The sequence below is a fragment of the Podarcis pityusensis genome, assembly GCF_964106645.2.
Source record: "Podarcis pityusensis genome assembly, chromosome: 6".
NCBI classification, from domain to species: Eukaryota; Metazoa; Chordata; class Lepidosauria; order Squamata; family Lacertidae; genus Podarcis; species Podarcis pityusensis.
Window position 1 is genome coordinate 52297441 of NC_138030.1, and position 14213 is coordinate 52311653.

At 39.3% G+C, this 14213-nt stretch overlaps 1 protein-coding gene across 1 annotated transcript in view; it reads left to right on the forward strand.

Moving 5' to 3' along the window:
• Positions 1 to 14213, forward strand: part of MAST2 (microtubule associated serine/threonine kinase 2) — a 138868-nt gene that overhangs the window by 83817 nt on the left and 40838 nt on the right. Inside the window, exons 7-9 of the mRNA XM_081010241.1 lie at positions 6891 to 6966; positions 10536 to 10556; positions 13745 to 13823. Of these exons, the coding sequence (XP_080866367.1) occupies positions 6891 to 6966; positions 10536 to 10556; positions 13745 to 13823 (176 nt within the window). The remainder of the gene's footprint in view (positions 1 to 6890; positions 6967 to 10535; positions 10557 to 13744; positions 13824 to 14213) is intronic.

A 14213-nucleotide genomic window follows, 5' to 3' on the forward strand; every position in this document is an offset into this window, starting at 1 on the left:
TTTGTAGCTTGGGCATCATGTCATAATGCAATTAATCACCTCTGTTTGAAGGACTGCCGTTCTTAGTTTCAAAGCATTTTAAAAACAGTCTGAAGTTTACTTATTGTATAGACTTTTTAATGTTGCATTTATGCTTTGTTAACTTCTCTCTTACCTCTAAGACAGATGGTTTCTGCTTCATGTTATTCATTCTCCAGAGAAATTCGCCAAATTCTCTCATTTATTTTTCTTTTGATTCATCTAAAAAGTGTTTTATTAGAGCCCTTTGTCTTGGGCAGGGATCCATACGAGCACTTCACTATGATAGGGAAACATGTTGTGAGCTCAGTTACAGTTGGGAAACGAAGATCAAGATGCAGCAAACCACATTGGAAGAGTAACCAGCAAACTCCCCTGAATAGCATTTCCGGGCACATTTCAGTAACCACCACACCACATCTCTCCTTGTTATTTTATCCCCCACCCTGCAATCATTCATTTAAAAAATATTTATATTTTATTGAAAATATTTCCAGAGCTATTTCCTACAAAATCCCTCTAAAACATATTATCCCTAGATCAGATCAGTCCAATGAACTCTCACCTGTTGTTCTTTAATAATAGGAAATGGTCTATTTAAATGAGTTTGCTCTAAAAGCATATTGAACATGCCATCGACCTTTGCATTGACCCCGTTTCTAAAGGCACCGTTTTATTGCTTTAGTTGATACAATACATGCTGCAACAGCTGTTTTTGTTTTCAAAATCCCAAGGTCCATAGAAAGTGATTTGAGGTTGTTACTGGAACCAGTCAGTTCTCAATCTCCCCTTTGGGTCAGGTTCCTGAGCCGGTGGATTGCAGACTAGATGCTAGTGCTCTCAAAGGAAACTGATTTTCTAGATCCATTTCAATTTGGGTTTAGGCCTGGTTATGGCACGGAATCTGCTTTTGTCAGTCTGCATGATGATCTCAGGAGAGACACAGGAGAAATCTGCCCTTGTTAATTCTCTTTGACCTTACAGCGGTTTTCGATACTATCAACCATGGTATCCTTCTGGAGCAGCTGTCTGAGTTAGGGATGGGTGGCACTGCTTTGTGGTGATTCCGGTCCTATTTGGATGACTCTTTCCAGAGGGTGATGCTTCGATCCCATGGAGCCTTCAGTGTAGGGTTCCTCAAGGTTCAATTTTATCCCCCAGGCTGTTAACATCTACATGAAACCGCTGAGTGGGGCTTTGGAGTACATTGTCAGCAATATGCTGATGAGGCACAACTCTACTTCTCCTTTACATATACAGCTGTGGCAGTGGATGTGCTGGACCATTTTCTTGCCACAGTAATGGACTGAATGAGAGCCAATAAACTGAAACTCAATCCAGATAAGACTGAGGCACTTTTAGTGGGTGATTCACTAGACCAGATGGAGAGGAGGCTGCCTGCTCTTGAAGGAGTGGGTAACTTGGGGGTACTTCAGGATCCATAGCTATCATGTGGGGCTTAGTTGACCTCAGTGGTGTGGAGTGCCATCCATCATCTTGGGCTGGTGGCTCAGCTGTGCCCCTATTTGGACTGGGATAGCCTTGTCAGGTTTTGTGGCCTTCACCTCTTGGCATAAATCAAATGCTTAGCACACTTCCAGCAGAGTTAGTTTACACGTGGCTCTTGCATGTGGGAATTGCCCTCAAGACACAGGAGCAGTCCAGGCAATTCGCTCTTTATTGCCGGCATTAAGCGTAACTGTTGCAATATATACAGAATAGTCTGCTTAGGCTACTGATCCCAGCATCCAGACATCTCATACAGCATACAGCAGAATACATCATTAATCCATACCAGCAGCAGTTGTAGTAGTAGTTTCATCAGTTGCAGGCAGTGAGAGAAACTAACACACACACTCTCACTGAATCTTTCTCTGGCTCTCTAGCTCTCTAGCTAGAAAGAGAAACTAAAGACCAGCCTTTTAAGGCTACAGGTTCCTGGCTGTGCAAAGGAAACCAATTAACTCCTGATCCTTGTCTTGCACCAGTGTAAGTAGTTAGGCTTCTCGGGTCAGTTTCCAGAACATTCTCTACTTCCAATTAACAGAAACTATTAAGTTTTCTGCAAAACGAATGATCAATCCCCCAACAAGCCTAATGTCTGTCATCTATGCTCTGGTAATATTAAGGTTAGATTACTGCAATGAAGATGGTTTGGAAATGTCAGCTGGTGTAGTATTCAGTGGCCAGACTGGTTACCCATGCAAGAAAGTTTGAACATAAAACTCCATTCCTGGCCAAATTGCACTGGCTGCCAGTTAGTTTACAGGCCCAAATCAAAGTGCTGGTTTGACTCATAAAGCCTTAAATCAGGCATAGCCAAACTTGGCTCTCCAGATGTTTTGGGACTACAGCTCCCGTCATACCTAGCTAACAGGACCAGTGATCAGGGATGATGGGAGTTGTAGTCCCAAAACATCTGGAGGGCCAAGTTTGGCCATGCCTGCCTTAAATGGTTCTGGACCATAGTACATCAAGGACCGCCTCTCCCCATATGAACTCACTCGGACCCTGCAATCATCATCATCTGAGGCCCTTCTTCATTTGCTTCTTCAATGAGAGCTCCGGAGGGTGGCAACACAAGAGTGGACCTTTTCTTCAGTGTCTCCCAGCTTGTGGTATGCTCTCTCCAGGGAAGCTCGCCTGGCGCCTTTGTTACATATCTTTAGGCACCAAGGCAAAAACATTGTCACACACCAGCAACACATAAGACTTTTGAGCCGTCTGGCCCCAAAATGGCAACTAGGCATTCTGTTTTGGCGACTGTAACCCTAGTTTAAGGAGCCATTTGTCACCTAGCTTATATATCGTGGGTTTCTAACAATGTTTAAAAAATCACTTGGGGGAGGGTGTCTGCTTTGCGGCTCTTTCTTGAGAGTACCAAATGGTGCTTTGGAAGTACATTTAAATGCTGCTAATATTTCAGGGTATCTCCAATTAAACTTCAGTATTCTCTGCTTCATAAAAGCTAATAGAGCTGATATCTCTCTTTCTGGAGATACTGACCCAGACAGCCCTAAACATTGGCATTGATCCAGTCCTCCTGGGTAACTCCAGATGCTATAATTATCCTGCCAAGAAATGCCAAGATGTATGAATAGAATACTGAAAAAGTGGGAATTGTTGGCTTTCATGTTTTTAGTGAAACGCTACAGTTCATTCTGTTCAAAGTGTATCCCCCATATCCTCTTTGGACAGCAAAACCGAAGGAATAGTAGCAGTTCAACTAGAATGAGCCATCTGGTCCTCTGATTTAAGAGCTGCTTATCTTACTGGTATCCAAGAACTTCCTAAAGTTCTCAGAGGAGAGTTTAAACAGTTGCCTGTTGACCTTAGAACAAGCATTTCAGAATTCTAAGAAGCACTCTCTTCTAAAGACAGAATCCTGTAGCTGAGAATTGTAAAAGAAATTATTATGATGTTCTAATAATTCTGTTGATTTCATAACAGAATCCAGTTACAAACACAGATTAAAGAATACCTAGTACAGAGTCAAACTAGATCACAGAAGTGATTCAATTATCTTTGTCACTACAAGTTTGTCAGAGTTAACTAGAGGACATTCACTTGATTGAATGACTACTCCCACTGGATTGGATAGGCAAGGTATTTTAAGTTAATGATTAAATTGTATCAGATACCCAAGACCAAAATTTGTTTTATTATTCCACACTCCCACTATGCATGAAAAGATGTCCCAGTTGCAACAATAAATTTATAACCCACTCTTCACACTGAGGTCCCAGGACAGGTTACAACCATTTAAAACACAACTTTAAAAACAAATCAGAACAGCATACAATCGTAAAAATAGGGCGGGTCCTAAAATTTACATTTCTAATGTAAAAAGAATTTACACATTCCCAAGAAGTTTCAATGGACATTTTTCAAAAATAATTTCACTGGAAATAACCTCAAAGGTTTATAGGTGAAATGAGTAATAGTTCAGTTTTCAAATGGATACACTGTTATATGGATGTTTTCATTGTACATCATCTTTCAAAGTAGTGATGCAAACAATTACTGGAGCTGCTTGATATTTGTGTGTGTGTGTTTGTGTGTGTGTTTAAGAATAATAGAGGGCAGCACCAATATATGGAAGAAATAAGAAGCAGCAACTTGCGAGGTCTTAAGAGATATTTGAGAACCCTTTGATTCTAGATCCCTTGCCACCTGATCATTAAATCTGTGTAAGCATTTGAGCAGCAAGACCACCACCTTGTTGCCTGTCAGCTTTAATGACCAAACAGAGCACTCTACTTTTGGTAACTGCACAGTAAAATGGTGTTGCAGCAGTGGTGCCCCTTTCTTCTCCATAGACATCTGTCCCAGGGGCAAGATGGTACTAACGTAAACGGCGGCTGGGGGGAGGAGAGAGAGTATTTTGCTAAGAGTTGTGCATTTCTTACTGTCTCATTATGGTCTACCGTTGTGAAATGTAATTTAAATATTTATTGCATTTTCACTCCTTAGTGACAGGAGGGTATTCTTGGATTGCTTCTTCTTATACATGCAGAATCACAAACACATGACACCATCAATGAGAACAGGCTTGCCAACACCAACTTTTTTTGTAGTATAGACAGTGAGGACTTGTTCAGATCTTTATGGGGGTCTTGTGAGCAGTTTCTATGGCATCTGCCTTGATAATAATAATTGCTTATAAATATCTGGCACTATTGCATTACGTGCACACACACAGAGAGATTACCAAATTCTCCTGTTGTCCTAATGAGTTGTAGTGGATTAGTTTGACTTTAATTTTACATGTTCAAATAATTATTTTTTAACTTTTCCATAATGTATCCAGCTTGATTAAATGTTCTGTCTGTTAATTTGAAATTCACAACATGAATTTTCTAGAGAACGTGATATCTGGATTGAGACTAATAGGATTTTAGAGATTGATGGTCCTAATCAAATGCTTCATGGAGAGTTGCTTAAAGCTCTTAGGATGATTGGCACTGCTGCCAAGGTTTTTGTTGTTGCTGTTGTTGTTTTTAAAAATTCATTTGTCACACATTGCCATAGAATTTGAAGAGATTTGAGTATTGGAGCCCAGTACGCAATTGCTCACTATAAAGCATTAAAATTGTCACATTCAATCAGAGGCTTTCACCTAATCACAATTTAAACATCCATCGTGGAGAGATATACCCTGCTTTATTTTTTATTTTTTTATAGCCTACTGTTCAGCCTGAACGTTCCAGGGTGGTTCACAACATTTCAGTTAAATACAATATATTACGTAAACCATAGAAACCTAGAAATTTATACGTAATAACAAAGTAGTCATGAAATAGGAATGGATTCTATAAATTAGTCACCTCTCTGGGTATGAAGGAAAAGTTACATCTTAATGTTGAATAACTATTTAAAATGGGGGGCAACTGTATCCAGTGGGATACACAAGGGGGCCATAACAGAGAAGACCAAGCTGTTGACGGAACTACAAGCAGGGCCTCTCCTGCAGATCTTAAGGTTGACAGACAGTGGGAGCAACACTGTCAAAATCCAACCAATTGCAAAAATCATTTATACAAATAAAATGCACACTCACAACGTATGCTGCTATTTAGATTTTTAGTTAACACAAAGACTAATGTATGTCACATGACAAAAACTCCTACAATGGAGATTAGTTTATTTTATCTCAGCAAATTTGTGCGTATTTCTATTAGTATATTCTTAATGTTATGCAAGCCCTACTATTTGAACTGTTTTTGTCATGTTTCATAGACTGCAAGCTTATGCTGGCATATTGCTTGCTGCAACTGTAGAGGTACATTGATGTAGGGAAGTGCAGATAGTGTATTTTCACTCATTTCTACACCTGTGTGACGTCCCTCCACCTTCATTGCCTAACCCTCTGACTGCTGCCACTCATAGTCCTGCCTGCCCCCCATCCCCCCCTCCGATTTATGAGTTCTTTAAAACATACGGTTGGATTCAAACTTGTAATGAGCACAGTTCTGTTCATGCTTGAGAAAGAGGGTGGGGAGGTTATTTTTGCCAATTCCTCCTTCCTCCTCCTGTTGCTCCCTGTGTCCCTGGAAAGCTGCTCAGGAGAGTTGGGGAGGTGATTGTGGGGACTGCATAGAAAATCTGCAAAAATTAATCCCTTCCTCCAGTGGGGAAGCCTCTACAGGATCCTGGTTCCTTCCATAAATGGAATGAGCAAGTATGGGTCCAACCCATAGAATATTACAAGAAATAATACTACATCGGATGAACTGAGCTACAATTCCTACATTCCCCTTCTCCCTTCTGTTTTCAGTGTTTTCACTTTGACAAGTAGAATAGGGCTGCTAATTGTTTTTCATTTTGAGCTGGGAAATATCTCACCTGGGATCTAATTAAAATTCCAGAATGGGAGGGGGGGATGTGCCACAGAAACCCCTATCAAACTGTTATTGAGAAGTCAGAGTGTGCTATCTAGCAGATTATGTGCTGTGCTGCATTTGTTAACACCACCAGTTTATAAACATTTTACTAATCTCATTTGTCGGGTCAGGCTACATCTATTGCTTAAAATGTCAATCTTCTACTGAATGCTGCCACATCTTGAATGTATTAGATCACTGCAAAAGTAGGTAATCATATGTTACTCTAATCAGGTATCCTGGTTATTTTAATGCTAATTCATCAGTTCCCATATTCAGATAACTTTACATTTGCTCCTATAGAAACAATTAAAGATCAGCACCTTTAAACTGATGTAGAGTAAAAATAGATAGTAAAAATTGGTTACCGTCATCTGAACATAAAAAATCTCAGTGACTTGTACAGCATTGAGGCACTCATCAAACTACAATAACAGAAATAGTTTTGAATGCACAGCAAATGTCAACATTTTGTAATTTTCTGAACAGGTGGAAGTCCGTTGGACAGTCCCAGAAATTTCTCCCCAAATGCACCCTCTCACTTTTCCTTCGTTCCTGCCCGTAGGTATGTATGCATGCACATTTTAGTTCTGATTTGCATGTAAAAGCCTCATGAGGCAATTATTTTTTGCTTGTTGCTTAAAGTAATTTGGTGTTGTGTTCCTGACTGACTCACTTAACTCAATTCTCAAGAATATTTTTTTTTTAATATTTTTGTTGGCTTCTCATTCAGAATGTGAGAGATTGCAAAAAAGCAAGCTAAAGGGGAAAAAATGAAAGAAAAAAAGTACACACATGAAGACTGCCTGGCCTAGGCAAATATTTATTATTGTGCTTATATTTGAGAAAGTGGATTCCTGTGGCAATATTTGAACATATGTGGCAGGAGATGCAAAGAGTTGTGGAGTTGGTATGCCTTGTGTTCTGCAGTGTTAGAGTGGGAGAGAAGGGGAAGTGAAAGTTATGATCACGTTTCCACTCATGCTGTTTCCAGATTGGGACAGATGAAAATGGCCTTTGCCAATTCTGTTCACAGACCATATGGGGAATGCTTGTTTGAAATAAAGTGCTTTAAAGGCTACCAGCGTGGAACCCTGCCCAGTCAGCCCTTGTAAGTTACAGACAAATGCTGATTGGCAAAACAGTCAGAGAATCAAAACCTACCTCTTGACAGCCCATTTTTGTGGGTAAGGTGCAGCTTCTGTATGTGGCTCAGGTACTCCCATAATAGCTTTTGCATTATTGGATGGTACTGTTTGCTTGCCTGTTTGTTTTTTCAGGTCATAGATTTGGTTAGCAAGATTTTTTATAGTTGTTTGGTATTAACTTTTGGGCTGTGGGGTATTTGTCATCCTTTCCCAATGGTTCATTGCACTGGAACACCTGGTTTCTTTTGCTTGCCTTTATCTTTCTATTCTGTCTACAAGCTTCCTGATACCAAGGCCTTCCTTCTCATTAGAGGGAAGACCGAGTGAGCTGGCTATTTAGAAAGAAAGTGTTTATCTTTTGGTCATCTATTTCGGAAATGACTTTTTAAATATCTGGCTGCCCAAAATAACACCAGGCTATCCATAATATGCTTGGATGTTTGAAGCAGCTCTCCCCCCCCCCCCAAAGAAAACCCTGGGTACAAGGAAAAAGGGGGAAGCAAACAATGCCAACTCCCATCCATTACTCAGTGCATCAGTGTATTTTTTCAAGGATAACTGAATAACACCCAATGCTACCCTTTGCTCATACTGCAATACATTATGCAAATGGTGAGTCTGTGCCTTGCTTCATCAATTGCTTTCCCAACTCTCTCCAGCCTACAGCAAACACACACAGTTCCGGGCACTTAAGCCATGTTGCAGTGTCTTTACAACTGTTCCTAAAGCTTGGGTCTTCCTCAGTCTCAAGTGGTCTTACTGTTTCAGCTGTTGCTAATACAGTAGTGCATTATCTCACAGAATCTATGATTAGTTATTCACCTTCTCTCTTGCTGTGCTCACAGGAGACAGATAGTGGGAGGAGGGCCAGCTACCATAAAGGCCAGTCCTATGTCATTCACAAAATAGCTATGCTACATGAGGCAACCTACACTGGATCATGGCACATGAGACCCTTCCCCCAACTTCCATGATCCAAAAGAGTGTGAGGCAAAGCCACTTCAGTGAAATTGGGAGGCAGGGGAAACTTTGCCAGACTGGAGACCGTGCTTTTATCCTCTTTAGGTGGCATTTTTCTTCCCTCCTGAATATTTTAATAATTGCTTGGGTCAGGGGACATGATCTTTGCTGCTCAACAGCTTCAAGAAAAATGCGGAGAGCAAAACCAACCCCTTTATATGGCATTTATTGACCTGACTAAGGCCTTTGAAGCTGTAAATCATAATGTCCTGTGGACTGTCCTCCTGAAAATAGGCTGCCCTGATAAATTTGTGAACATCCTTCAGCTCCTCCATGATAATATGACAACAACTATTACAGATAACAATGGCTCTCAAAGTGAATCATTCACAGTGGGGTCAGGTGTTAAACAGGGTTGTGTTATTGCCCCAACTCTATTAATTATTTTCATTGCCATGATCCTACACATTGTCAAAGGGAAACTCCCCACCGGGGTAGAAGTCATGTATCAAACAGATGGAAAGCTCTTTAATCTGAGTAGGCTGAAAGGAAAGAGTAAGGTTACCATAACTTCCGTCATAGAGCTTCAGTATCCTAAATATCTTAGCAGAAGCTTACGAAAAGCTTGGCCTATCACTCAACATCCAAAAAACTAAAGTGCTGCACCAACAAGCACAAAACAACCCCTCTGCAGTGCCACAAATCCAACTCAGTGGTGTAATGTTGGAAAGTGTTGATCACTTCTCCTACCTGGGCAGTTATCTTTCCACAAGGGCTGACATTGATGCCAAAATCCAGCATCGCCAGAGCTCTGCGAGTGCAGCTTTCTCCCAATTGAAGCGCAGAGTATTTGAGGATCATGACATTCGCAGGAGAACCAAAATGCGTGTTTACAAATCTATTCTACTACCAGTCTTACTGTATGCTTGTGTAATATGGACCACTTATAAACGCCATCTCCAACTCCTTGAAAGATTCCATCAATGGTGTCTCTGAAAATTTTTACATTTCACTTGGGAAGCCAGGTGAACTTATACCAGTGTACTGGAAGAAGCAAATATCACCGTTGTCGAAGCAATGATTCTTCAGCATCAATTTCATTGGACTGGTCATGTTGTTCAGAGGCCTGATTATTGTCTTCTGAAGCAACTACACTATTCTGAAGTTAAAAATGGAAAGTGTAATGCTGGTGGTCAACAAAAGAGGTTTAAAGACTCTGTGAAGGCAAATCTACAAAAAGGTAATATAAGCACCAACAACTGGGAAGCACTGACCTGCGAGTGCTCCAATTGGAGAACAGCCTTTACCAAAGGCGTTGTGGACTTTGAAGATGCTTGAACTCAGGACAAAAGGGAGAAACATGCTAAGAGGAAGGCACGTTTGGGAAACCCTCACCGTGATCAGCTCCCACCCGGAAACCTATGTCCCCACTGTGGAAGGACGTGTGGATCCAGAATTGGCCTCCACAGTCACTTACGGACTCACTGTTAAGACCGTGTTCATGGAAGACAATCTTAGCCAGGCTATGAGTGATCACCAAAGAAAAAGAATGCTTTGACAACCAGTGTGCTGCTTCACTAAGCAAATATGTTGGTTAGAATTCCTTTCATATAGGGTAATGCGCTTAGATATTTTGTTTGATACTGCCACTCTGGCTTGCTGTGTTTTGTAATAATTCTCAAGCTGTTTTATTTTGTGAATGTTTATTTTGTTACTATAAAAAATCTGAGTGCTTTAAAAACCCGATAAACAAAGATGAACCATTCTCAAAATAGAGTGCTTCAGTGATATTAGAATTATGGCAATATAAATGAAAGGATTATCATTTTCAAACTACAGAATTTTGCCACATTCACATATGCAGTTTTATTTTTATGCACAAATATAAACAAATATGCCACTCCATCTATAAAAATTCCCAGGATGATTTACAAGCATGAAAACAACAATTTATTACTTTTTCAGAAGCAGATTATGTTTACAATTTCCCCCCTGTTTTTTTTACTGGTACTATTTTTTTATATAGCCATGGACACAGGGCAGACAGGTAATGGTACACCAGATATATATTATGTGGAATGTAAATGGAATGCTTCTGCATGCTACTGTCCTAGTGAGCTTATATGCTGCTATAACCCCATTTAGGCATTCTGGTGCTAACTTTGTCAATTAAAATGAGCAGCAAGTGTTTTTTAAACATTATCTCAAAGCGTCATCCTAGATATATCTACTCAGAAGTAAGTTCTGTTGAGCAGAATTTACTTCCAGGTAACTCTGTGTAGAACTGCAGTCTTAGTGAAGTTGGTCTAGTTCTGCTGCAAGATAGTATAAAATAGCTTTAAACTTATTTTTAAAAGATAGGTAGTGACCAGGATTTAAAGAATCCCATGTCTTTAGCAATTTGTTTTAGTGGTGTGCAGGTTTTTAAGCTGCATCCAATAATGTTCTTATTTTCCAGATCAGCATTCTGGACTGGAGCTGCAGAAAACATGCCCAATTATTTACATCCAACATGTTGTTCTCCCTCAAAGAACTGAACATGATGAAATAACTAATCTGACAATCCCTCAGTTTCACTTGAACTTCAAAATCCATCTTTCTGCATGGCAAAGTTATTTCTAGCTCTTTTTGTTCTCTGAAAATTTCAGTAGGATATAATCTAAATGTCAGTCCAGAATATAATGTGTATTGCATTTGTGTAGTGTCTATGCAAGATACAGGGGTGTTTTCTTCTTGTGCCTAAACTGGAACATTGTGCCTCGTAGCAGTGCTAAGCTAGAGAGGACTTTGGGGACAGAAAAAAGGTTATAAATCTTTAATAGCTGTTAATAGGCACTTTTAAAGATGCATTTGCCATATGAAGGCTTCTTGAAACTTCTGAGTGGCAGCTGCTCCCTCTCAAGGAGCTAAATCATACATTTCCTTTTGTTAAATATATTAGCTGTACTGCATAGGTGTCTTCACATTACTTCCAGGAATGCTTTTTTCAGAGGTGGGGGGTAGCGTGGAGACCAGTCTATGTGGTAAGCTGACCCCTATGGGAACAGCCTGCTGTATGAAGCAGTTGTAAAACAGAAGCAACTATAAGCACCTTCAATATGACAGCCACAGGAGAATCCGTCCTGAGGTTGCTAGACCTATAGCTTATGGTAGCTCTCTTTATTTCTACTTGTTTTAGAAAGGGTCTCAGGATTTCTTTGAAAAATATATATTCTAAGAGTAACCAACTGTTTCATATGAGTTGAATTATTTTTCAGTTCACCATTCAGAGAGAATGGGCATGCAGTTGCTGTCTCAACTTTTTCTAAATAATTTTTAAAGCCCTGATCGGTTGTTCTGGTAAATCAGTGTGCAGTGTATTTGGCATATGAAGAAGCCTTCCTCCAAAATAAAATGCTGCTATTGTTTTAAACAGCATCTTACAGTGTCCTCCTAGACATATCTATCTATCTAGATACATAGAGATAGATATATAGACATATATACATGTAGATACCAGTGACATTTGAATGTCATTCTGTTTAAACAATTGCCTTAATGGGGTTGTAATTATAGCATGGATTCAATAACTGCAGCTTAAAACATTGTGATCCTGTGCATGAAGCATGAAGACATTGTTTATTAAATGCTTGTGCTGTTTAATTCTTTAATTGTAAAAGAGCTATTGGGGGTAGAAATGTCAGTTGTTTTCCTGAATCTGGTAGGTAAAATGAGATGCTTGCACTTTTCTCAAATTAGACCTGATTTTATTTTATTTTGAAACATCAAGCAGAATAAAGGTAATTCAAAAGCTTTGTAATAGATCTGTTCAGGGCACTGTTGGTCTAAACCCTCTCAGCGTGTTATAGGAAAAAAAATGTGACCTGTTATTTCTAGCTAAGATAGCGGTCACAGCTTTCACATTAAATATCACAAAACTGTGTTTCACTCACTCATTTAAATTTAACACTATTTTGTGCTCATATTTTGTGACATTGGACTCTTACTCTTTTCCTCAAGAACTGAATGCATATGTACGTCGATATCTGTTTTAACTTTCCATGTTTATTCATTTTTAAACCCAGCCAGATGGGTGGGGTATAAATAATATATATATATATTATTAAATTAAAAAGCAATAATCAGCTTGGAGCTAAGGCACCAAACCAAACCTATGGCTTGCCTATTAAAATGGTGTTGAGGGTAAGTGTAAAGAGCTTTATTCAACATTGTATATCTGTATAGGACTCTCATGGTTTTGCATGACCCTGTAGTGCTAAATAGAAGAGCGGGATACGTACCAACAAAACTACTGTTTCCCAGTACCAGTGGGAAGAGCCCTGTGCTCACATTGCAGATTGTGGGGTCCTGCATAATGTTCAGCTCATGCAAGTACCACAGTCACTATTGTCTACAATGTCAATGGGCAAGGATCAGTATGGCATGAAGACCTGAGTGGAGTTAGATTGCCCAGGCCAGATATTCAAGGGCACAAAGTAGGTGTTTATAGTATCAAATTGCAAAATAGAAAAAGAAAAACCCTCCATATTACATCTGTTAAATTTGTGGATTATCTGAAAAGTATGATGAATGTCCTGGATATCCTGTGGAATAACTATGTAATGTTGCCTTAGAAAGCCATTTGTCTTTTTAAAAAAAATCACCTTAGTTATATACAGATTGTGAAAACATACCTTTATTTAAATCAGATTATAAAGCAGTTTGCTTATAGAACATCTGCCTATGGGAAATGGGGATTTTATTTTCAATAAATACTGAGTCTACAAAAATATTAATATGAGTCAGAACAGTAGATGAACTGGCCATATTTTTTCACCACAGATTTTGTAAGTCAATGAAATGTTGTGAATTTTGAGAATCCGAAACCATTTTTATGGCATCCAGAATGTTATCATGGATGCCATGATAACATGACACTGAGTATGTAAAAAATGGGTTCAGGTAATTAGAAGAGCTCTAAACAATTTTTCATGGGTTTGTTTGGGTGTGGGTAGTGACATTTATACCATAGGTCAACAACTGATCATTTGTGAGCTGGATTCTCCACTACATAATCATTTCTGTCACAGCTTCATGCCAGCTTGAAACAATTTCACGGAGAAATGAAGAGGTTGTGTCTGATAAACAAACACATTGTTAATCACCTATGGCATATGGGCTATTAAAGCAGAAGAGATCTGTTGCTTATAAACACCAGTGCAAAGTTTTAGTAATGTTGCTTGCATCTCTTTCTAGGACAGATGGGCGTCGTTGGTCCCTGGCCTCCCTCCCCTCTTCTGGATATGGAACAAACACTCCCAGTTCAACAGTTTCAGTAAGTAAATTTTCACAATGGTTAGTTAATTAGTAAAGTACTTCTAATTCTTCTTGTTTCCAATAGTTAATTGTGATTTCTACCTGTTATTTTGCTACATGCATTATAACTTGTCAATTTGACAATCACTGTTTTTGTAACTCTTCTGTAGTGGGACTTCAAAAGTATTTCAAATAAATTTCCCTCTATCAGGTTTCAAAGGACTGGTACATAATTCAGTGGAAGATTAAACATCTGCAAATCTCAAAGAGGTGTCCTAAACCATATTTATGCAGCTGATGACCTCTGAAAGACCATGACTTTAGGACTGAACCTAACCATGTGACAGAGTGTTGCATGCAAGGCATTACAGTGCCAGCACTTGCCAGTGCTAGTTAAGTTTTTCCGAAA